Source organism: Sapajus apella, unplaced genomic scaffold (genome assembly GCF_009761245.1).
Source record: "Sapajus apella isolate SASKATOON/1434 unplaced genomic scaffold, GSC_monkey_1.0 scaffold5, whole genome shotgun sequence".
Classification (NCBI taxonomy): Eukaryota; Metazoa; Chordata; class Mammalia; order Primates; family Cebidae; genus Sapajus; species Sapajus apella.
Window position 1 is genome coordinate 39,593,571 of NW_022436945.1, and position 18,396 is coordinate 39,611,966.

The 18,396-nt window shown below is 34.6% G+C and overlaps 1 protein-coding gene across 37 annotated transcripts in view; it reads left to right on the forward strand.

Annotated features, from left to right (window-relative positions):
• The window catches only part of FIP1L1 (factor interacting with PAPOLA and CPSF1), a 79,268-nt gene that overhangs the window by 21,393 nt on the left and 39,479 nt on the right, over positions 1 to 18,396 (forward strand). For 20 of the 37 annotated variants that reach the window (XM_032274176.1, XM_032274212.1, XM_032274208.1 and 17 more), the window contains 2 exons: positions 1,717 to 1,826; positions 10,403 to 10,510. In XM_032274176.1, coding sequence (XP_032130067.1) covers positions 1,717 to 1,826; positions 10,403 to 10,510 — 218 coding nt within the window. The remainder of the gene's footprint in view (positions 1 to 1,716; positions 1,827 to 10,402; positions 10,511 to 18,396) is intronic. The other 17 variants (XM_032274189.1, XM_032274193.1, XM_032274213.1 and 14 more) reach the window with 1 other exon arrangement.

Consider the following 18,396-nt stretch of genomic DNA (forward strand, 5'->3'; position numbering starts at 1 on the left):
TTTATTATATTGCTCTGATTGTTGGTGTGTTTTTTTTCCCCTAAGGTCTAGGATGCTGTTGTGTTTCTCTATCAGCTTCTGGTACATAATAGATAATAAATGATGAATGAATTATATTTACATTCTCTCACCAGATCCTTTTTGTTTTACCCGTCAAGTCAATTTCTTTCTGTTCCCATTGCCTTAGTGCTGGTTCTCATCATCTCATTAGAATCAGGGCATTTAAATTGATTTTTATTTTAAGCAGCAGAACTCATTTTCAAATAAACTAAATGTAAAACGCTCAGTATATGAGGGTATCAATTAGGAATTGGGTTGGGCACTGTTAATAAGAGACCTGCCTGACTATAATGGCTTAAGTGTAAAAGAGTTTCTTTTTCTCACATAATGATTAGTTGGGAGGTAGATGATTTTGGAATTGAATCGGTGGTTCAAATATATCAGTCAGAATGTCTTGAGACATGGGTTCTTTACCTCCAAGGAAAGGAGGGTGATGCTGAATTTAAACAGAGCAGGGAATTTAAATAGGGTATAAAATATGGCGTGATATTATTTAAGTGTAAGGAAACTTAAACTTTGTTTAAATTGAATAGATTGATGATAATTTTAAGATAAAAAGGTGAGTATAAAGGTAAAAGAGCATAAAGAAGTCATTTCAGCAGTCTAGAGGAATGTGACTGGGCTACACGCCACGGATTCTAGTAAGAGCAGAAAAAATAGGCAGATCTTAGAGGAGTTATGGAATAAGTAGATAACTGGTTTTAAAATTAATATAAAAAGAAGGCTGGGTGTGATGGCTAACGCCTGTGATCCCAGTACTTTGCGAGGCTGAGGTGGGCAGATGACTTGAGGACTAAAGTTTGAGACCAGCCTGGCCAACATGGCGAAATCCCGTCTGTACTAAAAATACAAAAATTAGCCAGGCATGGTGGTGCATACCTGTAATCCCAGCTACCCAGGAGGCTGAGGCAAGAGAATCACTTGAACCCAGGAGGTAGAGACTGCAGTGAGCCGAGATTGCACCACTGTACTCTCGTGGCGCAATCTGCCTGGGTGACAACTCTGCCTGGGTGACAGAATGAGACCCTGTCTCAAAAAAAAAGAAAAAAGAGGGAGAAGAGGTATTAAGACAGATGATTGACTTCAGGCTTTTAAGCCTGCTGAACTGGCAGGATGGCGGTACTGTTAATGGTGATGAGAAAATGGGAGAAATCGTATGGATGTACAGTAGCAGATTATTGACATTTGTGTTACAGGAAATCACGGTCTGAATAGAAAATGGTCAGAATGGCTAAAATGGTGACCTATTGTTTTCTTAGAATAAGGGTAGTAAACACAGAATGGGAAAATTCTTCAAGGCCTTTCTTGAAGAATATGACTTCGTGTTGAAACATAAAGTCATAACCAATCAGCTGGGACTTAATTTGTGTTGATCTGGGGGAGTTTATGAAGGTGCCAAAGAATTACAGTTTATTCAGCTTTTATGTGTTATTAATGTGAACTTTTTGATAGTTGGAACATTTTGATCCAATTTTCTCTTTGGTGCTTTTACCTAATACTATTCTAAAATAGGCTAATTTTAATAAATATTTAGCAATGAAACATTCTTTGTGTTTAACTTCAAATTAAATGTTATAAACTTACTTTAACATCTAAAGTCCATTATGTTTGAGTATTCTGGTAAATTAAACAAGCTAATAACCTTTTTTTTTTAAGGTACAGCAGGGAAGAACTGGAAATTCAGAGAAAGAAACAGCACTTCCCTCTACAAAAGCTGAGTTTACTTCTCCTCCTTCTTTGTTCAAGACTGGGCTCCCACCAAGCAGGTTAGTTACATAGTTGTAACTCAATTATTATAAGACATTGGTATCTTTACATTGTATTTGTGCTATATTAAGTATAAAAGCTCTGAATGTTCTACCAAAAAACTGGAACATTCTACCTTGTTTTAGTACAAAATGAATTCTTCATGAGAAACTTCTTGGTGTTCTTCCGTCTAAAAAGCCTAGGTAAGCAAGAAATGAAATGTGATATATAGTTATGTGTATGTTTAAAGAGACAATCTTACATTCAAGAGAGGTGGTAACAACAATAGTATTAGCTGTTTCCTGTGCTTATTATTCTTACATAATAAGGAATTATTGGACTTCTAAGTCTAGATCTATTGGCTTAAAGGTGTTTTGCTGATTTTAGTGAAAGAGGCTATTGAAATTTTGGCTTGGAAAAATCTTTAAAACTGGAACCATTTTTTGTTGTTGTTTGGTTTGATGTGATGATACCTAATATATTCCAGAAGATATCAGATGTAAGAGGCAAATATGCTAGAAAATGTACTTTTTACTTAAATGTGACAAATAGTTACCCTATTATGTCATTACCAGGAAACTGCTAAAGGATAGTAGGCTCAGACTAGCGAAATTTGAGGTCAGTAGTTTAATATTGGACTAGATAAGATGACTTAAGTCTGGGCCTGAAACAAATTAATAACCCACCTATTACTAGTCCTTGGCCAGATCACTTATCTTTTGGGTTACTTGTTTAAATTTGTTTTATATAACTTTCTGTTTTTGTTATTCTGCAGTTTTGTATTGCTGTAAGAGCTATTTCAGAATAATCTAATACAGGAAGATGCCTTATAGTAGCATCTAGTCTAGCTCTAAGATAAAGATTTTTGAAGCTTTCAGCCAAAATTAAATGTCATAAAGTGATCCAGTATTTTTGTGAATAGTCATAGATAAAATGAAATGTGATTATTTGAACTAAATATAATCTCATAAAATGTTTGGTTAAAGAATGATAGCTAAGCTTTTAATATATAGTAATATATTGTATTTTAATATGTAGTATTCTTTTGGCATGTCCATTTTTTAAGACTTCATTCATTCAGTTTATGGTATTCTACAATATAGAGTGATGGTAACAGCTTGGACTCTGGAGTCAGATTTCTGGAGTTCAAATACTGGCTCTGCAGCTTAATAGCTGTGCTGTCATTGGGCAAATTCCCTAATCTTGTTATGCTTTGATTTCTTCATCTGTAAAATGTAGTAGTAATACTTCTCTCACAGTGTAGTTATATACATTCAGTGGACTCATTTATGTAAAGTGTTTTAGAACAGTGCCTGGTACCTAGAAAATACTCTAGATGTTTGCTTTTATACTTAAACTCTTTAAAAATCAATAGTTTTTCTGTACTTTACCTTTTATTTTTTGTTGTTGAGTGGCTTTTCAGAATTTGGGCCAGATTATATAGGGTTGTAAGTGCCATTATAAAGGCTTTGGCTTTTCCTATAAATTAAATAAATGGGGACTCACTGGTGGATTTTGAGCAGAGCAGTGAAATAATCTGATTCAGGTTTTTAAAGTTTCAAGTTACCATAGTTGCTTTTCTAAAAACAGACTACAGAATTACTTAGGGTGGGTGAAAACAGGGAGGACAATTCGGAGGTTGCAGCAATTATCTAGGAAGAGGTAATGGTGACTTCCACCAAGATGATAGTGGTAGAGATGCTGAGAAGTAGTCAGATACCGGGTATATTTCAGAAGGTAAGCCAATAAGCTATCTTGATGGATTTGGGTATAGATTGTAGAGGAAAAAGCAGACAAGGATGAATCCAAGGTTTTTTTCTAATCAACTGAACCAGAATGAGGGATTTGTCATTTACAGAGATGGAAAAGAGCATAAGGAGGAGTGATTATTGGAGGAAGAAGAATTCAGTGTAGAACATAATAAAAATGAGATGCCTATTGAACATGCAAATGGGAAATTTGAGTAGGAAGTTGGCTATATGGATCTGGAATTGAGGGGAAGAGTATGGGCTGGAGATAATGAATTTGGTATAATCAGTGTTTAAATATTATTTAAATGAAATTATAAAATGGAATTAGTCCATAAAAGAGGTAAGTATTGATAGAGAAGTGGTAAGAGACAGCCTTGGAGCACTCCCTTGTATGTCAGCAAAATAAGGATGAACTAGTAAGAGCAGACCAATAAGGTCAAATGATGAATAAAATAGGAAGAAAACCCCCTGTATGTCTTGAAAACGATGTGTTTCAAGGAGAAATGTCAACTATCAAATATTAAATCCAGTTGATTGGTCAAGAAGATGAAGACTAAGAATGACGATTGGATTTTATTGATGCTCATTGGTGATCCTGACCAGGATCATTTTCATTTGTATTTGTATAAAGTGAAGATAAAAGACTTTGGAATAGATTCAATAGAGAATGGGAGGAAAAGAATTAGAGAAAATATGGGCACTTTTTGGCAGACTGTTTTCTTTCTTTGGGGGCCAGAGAAATGGGACAGTATCTGGAGGGAAATGTGGGGTCAGAAAAAGATTTTTTTTCAAAACAAACCCCAGCATTTTGGCCAGGCACTGTGGCTCATGCCTGTTATCTCAGCAGTTTGGGAGGCTGAGATGGGCAGATCGGTTGAGGTCTGGAGTTTGAGATGACCCTGGCCAGCATGGCAAAAACCCCTTTCTACAAAAAATACAAACATTAGCTGGGCATGGCGATGCACACCTGTAGTTCAAGCTACTCAGGAGGATGAGGCAGGAGAGTTGGTTGAACCCAGGAGGCGGAGGTTGCAGTGAGCCAAGATTGCACCATTGTACTCCAGCCTTGGTGACAGAGCGAGACACTGTCTGAAAAATAATAATAATTGCAGCATTTTGTATATTTATAGGAATGAGTTACTAGAGGAGAAATTGATGATGTGAGACAGGGGAGTTGTAGAACAGTGTCCTTTAATAAGGCCAGAGGGATGAGATGTAATGTGCAAGTGGAAGGGTTGCCCTTAAGTAGAAGCATGGACACCTCATTCATAAGAACAGGATGGAAGGCAGGATACAGGGCACCAGTGCAGATGGGGAGGTGGATAAGGGAATGGGAATAATTGAAAGTTCTCTTCTGATTGCTTCCATTTTTTCCCAGCAAAATAATATGCAGACATATCTAGTAAGAGTGAGCCTGTTGGAAATAAGAGGCCGTTGAAAGGTAGCATTGAGTGTTTGAGAAGAAAATAGGTCTGAAATAGTCTTTTGGAGCTGTGTGAATAAACTAGGTGAAAGGAGTAGCTTGACAGCTAGAGTGAAGTGTGGATCCAGGCTTTTTTTTTTCCCCAAGGTGAGAGGAATTACAGTGTTTTTATATGCGGATGGTAATGAGTTAGAGTACAAAATTGATGATGCAGGGAGAGAAACTGTACAGTACTATTCCTCATCTGGGTTTTGCTTTCCTTGGTTTCAGTACAATAAGATATTTGGAGAGAGAAAGAGAGAGAGACACCACATTCACATAACTTTTATTACAGCATATTGTTATTAGGTTGGTGCAAAAGTAATTGCAGTTTTGGATTGTGAAATTGAAATCATAACTATGCTCAAACACATCTTTATTAATCAAAATAGCAGCTATTACAATCAACACATTTTGCCAGTGAGAAATAAGTTTGTTTATTCCTGTAGTGTAAAAATTCATGCTTTCGGATTTGACGAGCTCATGGAAAGCATTTTCTGTATGCTGCTGATTGTGGAAGCGTTTTCCCTGCAAAAAGTTGTTGAGATGCTTGAAGAAGTGGCAGTCAGTTGGCAAGAGGTCAGATGAATATGGTGGACGAGGCAAAACTTTGTTGTCCAATTTGTTCAACTTTTGAAGCATTGGTTGTGCAACATGGAGTCAGGCGTTGAGGTAGAGGAGAATTGGGCCCTTTCTGTTGACCAATGCTGGCCGCAGGCATTGCAGTTTTGGGTGCATCCCATCTATTTGCTGCGAATACTTCTTAGATGTAATGGTTTTGCCGGTATTCAGAAAGCTGTAGCGATTAGACCGGCAGCAGACCACCAAACAGTGACCATGACCTTTTTCTGGTGCAAGTTTGGCTGTGGGAAGTGCTTTGGAGCTACATCACTGTCCAGCCACTGAGCTAGTCATCTCCAGTTGTCATATACCATCCACTTTTCGTCTCACATCACAATCTGATAGAGAAATAGTTCATTGTTGTTGCTTAAAGTAAGAGAAGACAACATTTCATGATGTTTTTTTTTTTTATTTTCGGTCAGCTTATGAGGCACCCACTTACTGACCTTTTTCACCTTTCTGATTTGCTTCAAATGCTGAATGACTGTAGAATGGTTGTTGCTGAGTTCTTCAACAACTTCTCGTGTAGTTTTAAGAGGACCAGCTTTGATGATTATTGTCAGTTGGTTGTCAACTTCCATTGGCCAGCCACGGGTCTCGTCTCCTTTGTAAAACTTCTGTTAACTACCACTGTACTGTATGTTCATTAGAGTTCCTGAGCCAAATGTGTTGTTGATGTAGCAAGTTCCACTGCTTTATGACCCATTTTGAACTCAAATAAGAAAATTGCTTGAATTTGCTTTTTGTCTAACATCATTTCTGTAGTCTAAAATAAACAAAAACAGCAAGTAAGTCATTAGCAAAAAATAAAAATAAAAATAAAGCGAGAAGTGCCCATTAAAGTGATAAATAACTTAACCATGTTTATTTAAGAATGTATTCCAGTAGCAAACTGCAGATTCTAACAGTGCAAAAACCAGTTACTTTTGCACTCACATAATTGTTCTTTTATTATTGTTGTTAATCTCTCACTGTGTTTAATTATAAATTCTATGATAGGTATGTATGTGTAGAAAAAATATGTACATATTAAGTTCAGTATCATCCTCAGCTTCAGGCGTCCACTGGAGGTCTTAGAATATATCCTTCACTGAGGGTCTTAGAATGTATCCCCCAAGGATAAGGGGGAGACTGCTGTATATTTTCAGCTTTTCTTGAGATTGATGGTCATGGGTTTAAAAGGAGACAAATCAGCTGCTTTTTGGGTGTTTCTGTGACTCTTGTCAGGCATATGAGAGTTCATGAAAATTAGCTAGAATTGGATTTAACAGAAGTTGATGTATCAGGCAATTATTAAAAAGGGATAAAGGGGACAGGAACATGAGTGTTTACTCAAGGGAGTTATCATAATGATGGGCCATTGGCTAAGAAGAGATGGAGAGCAAATATAGGTAAGTCGCAGCTGAAAGAAAGTAAAGAAAGAACGGAAAAACTAGCAGGGCTATCACTATTAAAAAACTAAAAATGAATAATTACCGCTGCTACCTGTAGAAATTACCTAAGTTGTCAACACTGTTACTTTTTTACGTAAAGGACAGCAGCCACAACTCATTAGGCAAGTTTGTTTTCTAGACTCATCTTTATTTGATAAAAAGGATACTTTTTAGTCATTGTGAAATATTTCCCATAAAAAATATTTTTTTGTTTTATTCATCATATTTATGAAGATTGGATAGACATCTTTAAAAGTAAAATTGTATTGACCTTAGGGAGAAAACAATAAATGTTATTCATTAAGACATAATGCAGGGTGCACGGTAGATATTTAAGGCTTACCTGTACTACTGACCTAAGTACTGTATTTCCATTGTTTAAAATCTTAGATTGCCTTATTAATGTATAGATAAGTGTTGATATGCTTGCACAGAACTTTTAAAAATATTTTTTCATACTTTATCAATAGAAATGCCGGGTTTCCAACTTTCTGTACTGCCCAGCAAATTGGCATTGTTAAGTAAAATTTTATATTTAATATATCAGAATGTTTTGCTTAATCTTTGAAAGTTTTCATTTTAACTTTTTGTGAAATGTGCATACAGAAAAGTGGCATATCAGGAATGTACAGCTTGATTAAATTTTTACAAGCTAAACATACGTAAACCAGGATGTAGACTGATAAAGAATGTCTCCATTACCCCTAGAAGCCCCCATTATGCCTCCTTCATTTGTTGTTGTCATTTGAAAAAAAAAGTTTTATTTTGACAAATATTTAAACTTACAAAGATTTGGAGAAAAAAAAAGTACAGAGAACTTCCATATACTGTTATTGAGATTTGCCGGTAATAACATTTTGTCGTATTTGCTTTATAATTTCTCAAAAACAATTATTGAGCGATTTGAATGTTAATTGTAGGCATCATGACCCTTTACCCTTAAGCACTTAAGCATGAATTTCCTCAGAACCAGGACATTCTGTTAGATAATCATAGGGCACAGTTATCAAAGTCAGAAAATCAAATAGGGAATCAGTACTTTCATCTAATTGCAAGCTATAAATTTTGCAAATTATCCCAATATCTTTTATGGCAATGTTTTCTTTCTGCATGGATTTAGTATTCAATCCAGGATCACTCATTAAATTTAACTATGTTATCTTTTTCTTTTTCTTAAATCTGGATCAGCTTCTTAGCTTTTCTTTGTATTTCTTGACATTGAATTTTAGAAGAGTACAACCTAGTTGTTTAGTAGATTGTTTTTGGGTTTGCCTGATCTTTTCTCATGATTAGATTCAGGTTTTGCTTTTTGGGCAGGAATACTATGTAAGTGATGATGTATCCTTCTCAGTGCATTGGCTTGGAGATACATGATGTCAGTGTGTAACATTATTATATTAGTAATGATAATTCTAATGACTTAGTTGTGGTGGTATCCTTTGGATTTCTGCAAAGTTACTATTTTTTCCTTTGCATTTAATAAGTAATTTGTGGAAAGACTAAATATCCTGTTCCTCTTCAAACTTTTAGAGATTTTAGCTCCAGTGATAATTTTTCCTTTAGTTAGTTATTACTGTAATGGCTCCAAAATAGTGATTATCTGTTATTTCTCTTAACTTTTATTAGTTGGCATTCTGCTTTAAAAATGAGCTTTCCCATTTCACCACTTACCACTTTGATTCATAAATTCTTATTTAAGGTGTGAGAAACTGTATGTGTGACTTACAAATATAGCTTTTTTTGCATCCATGGTGTTTAACCCGTATGTATGATTTATATATACTGTAATTCATTTTGGTGTTCATATTGTTCCTCTTCCAACTTGCTCCTGTGACCTTTTCATAGGTCTCCATTATGTGTTTTTTTTTTTTTAGGTTGTTTTTATAGTTTGTAATTACCAGGATATTCCAGGTTTATCTTGTAGTTTCCCTGTTTCTTCCTTGGCAGCCATTTGCAAAGGCACTCTGATTCCTTTTAGCAGGGAATGGTAAAAAACAAGATCAGGGTTCTAGCTGTGCCCATTATACTGGGGGCATCGTTATATCCAGGACTTTTCAGGACTCAGAGGTGGGAAAGAAGTGGCAATTTCATGATGAAATTGCCATGTGTGTTTTTCAAAATACCTTTTAATCATGAAATCATAATGTTTCTTTTACTTCCATTTGAACATCACAGGATTGTTATTCCTATTTCCCTTTTCCTCTTCCATATTATATCTCCTTTTTTTTTTTTTTTTTTTTCCACAATGAGAACCTGGTTCCCAGAATCTTGAAATACATACATAACAGATTCAGGGCTTTTACTGTTACAAGAAAACCTATTTAATAGAGTTTAAGATTTGTTTACAGTTTTTTGTCTCTCTTTAGACTGAGGGTATATAGTTTAAATATTGGGTTCAAAAGTTTCCTACAGAGTTGTTATTTTAATAATTTAAAATATAATTTGGTTCATGATATCTGTATACAGTTTTAATATTTATTTTCCTTCCATGTTTACTGGATTTATTATTTTTGGCATATGTAAACCATCTAACAGTTCCAAAGGCGAGAGTATCCAAAGGTATATAGAAACTTACCACACCTTTCTCTGTTTCATTCATTTTCTGTCAGACAGATTTCATTTAATTTCTGGTCTATTTTTTCTGTGTTTCTTTTTACAGAAACAGATACATGAAAATGTATATATTTCCTATTGCTTTGAAAGACCATCTTATTAGTTGTTTAAAGTATTAACAATAGTGCAGATATCTGAACTTTTTAGGAAGTATGTCAACGGGGATAAAATTAACTTTTTTTGGGAACTTTACTTTGAAAGAGTTATTTTGAAATGGAATTTTTATAAAATATTTAGTATAGGTTTTTATGAAACCCGTCAGAGTGTTACTGATAACTGGTTGCACTAACAATACTTAAATCTGTTGTTGAAGAATACAGGGAACGAAATACCAAAATTTGGAATAAGATTTTGTGAAACTGCAAAAATTAATGTTAAGAATTCGCACAGACACATAAATGTATTTTTTAAATAATATATTGTAATCTGATGTAAACCCTTAGTTCTAAGATCTTTTCTCCTTACTGCATTGACATCATACTTTGTTGAAGAATATTTCTAAAAATATTCTAGAGTTAATACAGTGTTGATAGCACATCTGTTTTTAAATACTTAGTACCACAGCAAGTAGTTTATATGACTTGAGAATGGTACTGCAGGAACATACTAAGGGACTTTAGAAAAAGCATGTCAAGGAAAAAAAAAAAGAGAGAACAAGGGGGGTCAGAGACAACAAACAATATGTAAGAAAAAACATAGAAAATTTATCTCACCAGAAACAGCACCTCTTCTCAGTCTCAGACAAGTACTGCCTCCAGAAAAGCCAATTCAAGCGTTGGGAAGTGGCAGGATCGATATGGGAGGGCCGAATCACCTGATCTAAGGTAAGGCTATTTTTAAACATTGGATACTCCCTGATGTTTAGATCATCAATGTTGTTTTGTCTTATTAGTAAGATAATAAATTTTGACTGTACCATATTTTTAACCCTCCAAATTATGCTTTCTCAGGGTACAGTTGTGGGTTTTTTAGTTACTTTATAAATCAAGACTTGGTTTACTTGTCTTGCCACTCATCTTTCTGGCTGTTTAGAATATTTAATGAATTATATTGAACTGTGCTAATGGATGCTCAGTAAATTTTTTTATTCCTCCCCCTTGTTGCAGGTTAATTCTTTCTCATACCACATTCCATTAAAAAAAAAAAAATTTCCAGGTGCTTTTCACTACTTATTGAATAAAACCTAACATTCTGAGCCAGTATTTGAGACCTGTAAAATTTGATTCTACTGAATCTTTGCAATCTTACACACTACTACAGTGCAGTGCAAAAACCTGTGATTTCATTAAGTGGATATAGGAGCTGCCCTGGAATATGCTATTTCCCTTTTTGTTGTTATGCTTTTGTTAATGATCTACCCTCCATTGAATTTTGGTTTGTGTTCTGAATCTTAAATTTATAAAGCATACAACCTCGAATGGATATTATAATTTCTCTGAGCCTAAAAATTGAAATAATAACCTAATCTTTAAGAGATGCAGTGAGAAGCAACTATGTTCCAATATGAAAGTGCATTGTCCACAGTGATCGTCTGAGAGAGTTTGCTTTGATAACCTGACTTCAAAATACAGACCAAGATATTTACCTAATTTATCATTTAAGGTTTTAAAAAATTGTGGCATACAATGGGTAATTTTGTTTTTCTTTTGCTTTTGTTAGAGAATTTTCAGCAATTTACTTGGTTAGCTCAATGCTATATTAATATATTTTAAATTATTTTAATTTAAAATCTTAAAAAATATAAATTTAAATTATGATCAGATACCTTTGATCATAGCACCCAAAAGAAAAAGGAGGAAACATTATCACAATTTGATTTTCTTATGTTTCATTTTCTATATAGTCTTAATTATATATTCCACATGAGCTGTAAGAATTCCTTGTTAGGAGAGAAGCTTAGTCATTCTTAAAAGTGGATATACATCTCAAAGTAAGGATGTCTAAACTGTAAGTTTAGTAACTAATGTAGATAAAAATGTATTACCTGCATTCTTACAATAGTGTCAGTTGCATGTGTTACTTTAATAGGTTGAAGAAAGTTTTCATTGTATTATTTTGAAAGTACTCATTTTTTTCTATGTATTAAATAATATTGATCTTTGTTTTTGAACACTAAAATTCTGTTTGAAAAACGAATAGAAATTTCAGGAGTTATTTTAAATAAAGAAAAGTTAAATCTGACAAATATAGAATGAAACATATGAGTCTTTGCACATTAGACATTTCTGTGGAACCTAAAAGTTCATAATTGTACTAATAATACATTTTCTATACAACAAGTAACTCGATTATTGCATAGAGAAACACTTGGATTTATATTTAACCTGGCAGTGTGGAGAGCCTATTTACTGATCCTAAAAGGGCCAGACAATAAGAACTAATTGTAAACTTATCATCATGCTACTATCGATAGAATCTTAAACTTAGAACTTTTTTTATTGCGTTAAGTATTGGACTTGGATTTTACATTTAGTTTTTTCAGTAACTACCTGTGTGAGTTAAGGAAACTTTCCTCACATGTCTATGCATACATTTGTAACATAGTGGAGCTAGACTGTGTAATTTGGAAAGCCTCTTCAAACCTGAAATTCTTTATTTTCTGACTAGTCCCTGGTTTACAATGGAAAAAGAGATTTGAGAGATTAGAGAATTTGCCTGAATTCATAGCTAGTTAAGAGGCAAAACCAGGACTAGAATACCTGCTTTTCTGCCTGTAGTACCAATACTTCAGGCAAGTTGACTTTCATAAACAAAGGCATAGAAATACTTAAAGTAGGCCAGGCGTGGTGGCTCATTTCTGTAATCTCAGCACTTTAGGAGCCAAGTCAGGTGGATCACTTGAGGTCAGGAGTTCAAGACCAGCCTGGCCAACATAGTGAAACCCTGTCTCTACTGAAAATACAAAAATTAGCCAGGTGTGGGTGGCAGGCACCTTTAATCCCAGCTACTTGGGAGGCTGAGGCATGAGAATTACTTGAACTGGGGAGGTGGAGGTTGCAGTGAGCCAAGATCGCACCACTGCACTACAGTCCGGACGACAGAGTGAGATCCTATTTCAAAAAAAAAAAAAAAAAAGAAATGCTTAAAATATGTTATTTTCGATGTAATTTTAAACTTTATGTTTGTTTCTTTGGCTTTGTTGTTTTAACATCAGAAATTCCTTTTATATCTGTTATTTGACTTAGAATATTTTACTTAAAATTGTTTTACTTTAGATATAATACTTTATTTTTGGACACCAGATGGCTAATTTTTAGAGAAAATATTGGTTCCCATAGCTGAAAGAGATACGTCTCAGAGCTCTCTCTCAATTGCATCAATACCTACTTCTCTCTAAAAAAGATGCTTGACTTTGTAATTAGTCTCAGGGGATATATGTAGAAGGAAATTTGAGGCTGTGTTTCCATTATGTGTTTTGTTCTTTAGAAAGTTCCAAAAACAAATACCTTGGATAAAAGCTGCTTTTTTTCTCTTTTTAAACACACACATGCACACGCACACACACACACACGGCTACTTTTTCTCTTTTAAAACATACTCACGCTGTCACTCTCACTCACTCTCTCTGGAGATGTAAAAGAACTGGATTTCAAAAGCTCTTCTAGTTAAAAGTAACTGCCAAGTGTAGAGTTTGAGGCATTGCATAAATGTTCGTAAAGAGCAAGTAAATAATGATTAAGATATGTTTCATAAATTGTTATATTTGGGCGGGGTGCTGCGGCTCATGCCTCTAATCCCAGCACTTTGGGAGGCTGAGGCGGGTGGATCACTTGTGCTCAGGATTTCGAGACCAGCCTAGGCAACATGGCAAAACCCCAACTCTACCAAAAAATACAAAAATTAGCCAGATATGGTGGTATGCACCTGTGGTCCTAATTACTTGGGAAGATTACTGGACAGGGGAGGCTGCAGTGAGCTGTGATCATGCCACTGCATTCCAGCCTGGGTGATGGAGCAAGACCTATTCTCTAAATAAATAAACAACTATTATTATATTTGAAGTTGTGGCCTTATCATATGCTAGTTACTATTAATTTGTGCAATACAGTGTTTTCCAATTCAACAGTATTCTTCAAGCTAAATCTGTATGTATAACAATGGCATTTTATTGGTGTAAGTTTGCTTTGTAAATTCAAATTTTAACTCTTATGAAATGAATTAGAAGAATGAAGCAGTTTTAGTGAGTGCAGGAAATTGAAACTGGTAATAATGGATGATTGGTGTAAACTTACCCTAATGCACTGTTTATTTTTAAATTTTGTTTCCATTTTATGTTACCAAGTTCTGTTCCTCTTAGATAATTAAATTTCAAGTGATAGTTTATTTTTCTTAAGTTTATGTTCCTATATCGAAATGTTTTTTTAACTGATTAATACTCTTGAATGAATAATAAAAATTGCTCTTCAATGTTAAATCACAAATACATTTAAATATGTGTGTATTTCTTATATTAAACACAATACTTACAATAAAACTGGATGTTAAATGAACATTATATCTAAGAATGACCTCTTCCTCTGTTCTTGGACTATCTACTTTTATGTCTTGATGAGACACTATACTGAAAAGGTGTGCCTGTACCTTGGGGCATTGGATCGTGGGCTCTAAATGTGTGTTGTTATAATATGTAGCTTGTAAGATTTTATGTTATTGGACATATGAAGGCCTTTGGAGTTTTTTTGTTTCTTGTAGAGCTGTGTCTTTTCTTATCATTGATACATTTAAAAGCAAGCATAAATATGGAAGGTAGAGCTTTATTCCAAGCTCTGTACAAAAGTGAGTAAACTTATTTACACTACTGAACACATTTGTGTCCTCCATTGAGTGAAATTTGAGCTTATTTCACCTTTAGGCACTCAAGGTTTTTAGTTTTGTTTTAAATAGAGCTTAAAAAGTAATTGACATTTTAAAAATTCAGCTCTTAGAAAACTAGTGTGAAAAACATTGTTGAAGAAAGAAGGGGGTTTGAAGTTGGTTATGCTGAGCCTGAATCCTAGTGCTGCCACTTTATAGTGCAAAACAGCCTCTTTCCACATCTGTGAAAATGAAACTAGTTGGACATGTACTTTACTTTGTACTTTTTCAAGACAGAGTCTCACTCTGTTTCCCAGGCTGAGTGCAGTGGCGGGATAATGGCTCACTGCAGACGCAAGCTACCAGGCTCAAGCAGTCCTCCCACCCCAGCCTCCCGACTAGCTGGGACTCCAGGCATGCCTACCATGCTTGGCTAATTTTTTATTTTTTGTAGAGATGGGGTCTCACGATGTTGCTCAGGCTGGTCTTGATCTCCTAAACTCAGGTGATCCTCCAGCCTCAGCCTCCCAAACTACTGAGATTAAAGGTGTGAGCCACCAAGCCTGGCCCATTTACCTTAAATGTGATGTACTTGTAAGGATTGAATAAGTTCTAAGCTTGTGAAAACACCTATTTCAGGGCTTGAAAGATTAATCAGACACACTCAGTGAATGTCGGATCTCCTCTTTGATCATGGGCTTTATCAGTCTCTTTAACTGTAGTACTGATTGAAAATAAATTACATGTCCAGAAGACGATGGTTTGAATTCTGTAATTTTTATTTTAGATTAGGTTCTTTTTCTGGACAGGATTTTTTATTAATAATATGTTACTTGAATATTAGAATATATTAAATTTTCTTTATAAATTGTATATTATACAGAAAATTATTCTTGTGCTTGTGAAAGTGAAACATAACACACAGTATAGAAACAGTACTGTGTCAGACCAGCCATGTTGCCCAGGCTGATCTCTAATTTCTGGGCTCAAATACCACAAAACTAAAAGATCAGTAGAAAAATATGTAATCGATGATATTCTTACCTTGATGGGTAGGACTTTAAAATTTTTTCACCATAAAGAGTTAAATGTTAATTTTTTATTTGCTACTTTATTTCTGGAGGTAACAAAATGTCTGTCAGTTTCTTGAATATGCCCTTAGATTTGTAGTCTTCAACTTTGACTATGTTGGAATTACCTAGGAAGCTTCAGTAAAGTATTGATGCTTGGTTCCCAGAAATGCTGATTTAAATAGTCTGGTATACACCCTGTGCATCAGGATTCTGATATGCAGGCAAGGTTGAGAACCACTGATTTAGAGACTTGATTCTGGGTTGGCATAAAGATTAAAATCAAATGATAGCTGTGTACCTGCGGTTTTGAAGTAAAGTGATAGATGTAGTTACAATGGGAGGTGATATTTGCATAGCATTTTACAACCTCACAGTCTTTTTCTTTACATGATTCTCATTTAATTCATATTCTCTGCCTCTTTGAATGTCTTTTGGTTGGTAACCACTATCAAAGGTGCATGATGCTTCTGTTGCAAGTAGATTGATAGGTAATATATTTGCTAAGCAGAAATTTTGCACATAATGTCTGCCCCCCTCCATCTTTTCTCTCTACTCATAGTCTTCCCTCCATTGAACTGTTCTACCTTCCCATCCTGTGTGCTTAAATCAATCCAACATGTCTTCTAAGGCTCATTTCTTTCCTAAAGTAGCTTAAAAGATGCTACACAGTTTCCATGCAGAGCTGTTTACATATGTGACCTGAATTAAATGTCATAACAAGTGCATCTCTTTTCAAGTTGAGAATATCAGATAGGCACATTCTAGGCTTATTTTCTTAGAGAATGGACCTTTGAACTGTGTGCTACCCAGTTCTTACTAGAAGCTCTTCTGTGAGAAAACATTCATAGATTTCTACATCGATATGTGATTCATCCATTCTTTTAAAATATGGTTATGTCTGAATGTCCTTTCTGTGGGAAAAAAAAATAAGGTTATGAACTTTCTTTCAAGCAATAACCCATTTGAAAATTTGCTATAAACTCTGGACCCTTGCCTGAAAATTACATCTATACATTAGGTATTTATTTAGAATCAGGGACTTCCTGATTCCTCTTTAGAGAACCACGTTGCTAGTTAAGAACTTGAACTGTTCTCAAAAGCACAGTTAAATTATTAGATCAAGCCTATTAAGAGCGCTAGATAAGCAGACCACATTGTGTTGCTTCTCCTAAATTAAATTGCTCTTACTGAATTGTGCGCTGTTGTGCTTCATTCAGCATTAAAGAGCATTGTGAGAAACAGCTCTGTAAAACTCAATTTTTTTTGGTAGGAATATTGGAGACTTTATTTAAATAGTTTTAAAAGCATGAGATTGCAGTCCATTAATGTGTTGTGAAACAATTTGGTGGTCCCAACCAGTATTTCTTGGTTTTGTATTGTTTATTTTGCTTTTTTCTATGCAGTATTTAAATATTAACAAAATTACATTTTATCTTAATGTCCTTTTTTAAGTATTGTTTTTCCTTTTTAAGTATTGTTTCATGAACCTTTTTAGTTTTTAATGTAATGTGACTACTGGATTGCTACGTAAAATGTATTCCTTACTGTGTTTTGTAGTCCATAAAGTTTAAAAACTATTGTATTCATATTTTCTCTTAAAGGAGAAATTTTTTCTCTTTATTCTCATTTGTCAAATGACAAGAGTAAGAGCTGCTGCCTTATGGGTTTATCATGAAGACTAAATATATATAAGTATTTAGAACCTTGCTTACCTTGCACATAGTAGATGCTCCATAAATACTGGCTGTCATTACTGGGAAAAACAATCTTCAGAGCAAATGCTTTGTTTTAATCTTATGCACGTTAAAGACATTAATTATTAATTATAACCTTTGCTTTGGCTGCCAAGAAAAAGCAGCTGAGTTTTATTTTTTATTTATTTATTTTATTTTTTCTTGAGATAGGCTCTTGCTCTATTGCCTAGCCTGGAGTACAGTGGCATAATCACGGTTCACGGCATCCTTCATCTCCTGGACTCAAGCAATGCTCTCACCTAAGCCCTCTGAATAGCTGGAACCACAGGCGTGTCCCACTATGCCTGGCCAATTTTTTAAATTATTGTACACAGAGAGTCTCGCCACGTTGCCTAGACTGTTCTTGAATTCCTGGGCCCAAGTAATCCTCCTCACATGTGTGAGCCTGACCTTCAAAGATAAATTTATGGCCTTTTGTCTATCTTCTATTAGCCCTGATTTGTGATTTGAAACTTTCTGTTGCATTTCTACGGGGAGCCCTCAAATCCTTTCTGGGACATCAGAATCATCAAAATATGATAATTTAATTCCATTGTAACTTCAGAGATATTTTTATATTCATCTGTGCCAGGAGGGGAGGTAGAGGATCTTGGGAACATTTATTGCCTGTTTAAACTGTACATTGATTCAGACACCCAGGGTGGTTGGTTTTTTCCTTAGCTTTTTACTAGATGATTGAGTCCAATATGGAGAAGAGAATTTTGGTAATAGCATTAGCTGTCTACTTACTGAACAAGTTTGTTGTCCTAATTTAACCTATGTTTTGTGGAACTCTAAGTTGTAGTTGATTTCCTCATAGAGAAACTCTACTAAATCATTTTATGCAATGAAAGAGAAAGCTGTTCTTTAAGAACTTTCATGGAATAATATGGTTCAATATTTTTTCCATAATATGGCATCAGGATAACATTAGATTTTTAAATTATTTGTCAGTGTTAGATATTAATGTGCTTTTTGTTACTGTGGTACATACTATGTGTCTATCATAAAACATTTCTGAACAAAACAGTAAACTTAATGTGTTTGATTAAAGTAACTCAGTTTATGTGGTTAAAAAATACCTGCATAAGGAGATGTTATGCAAATGTA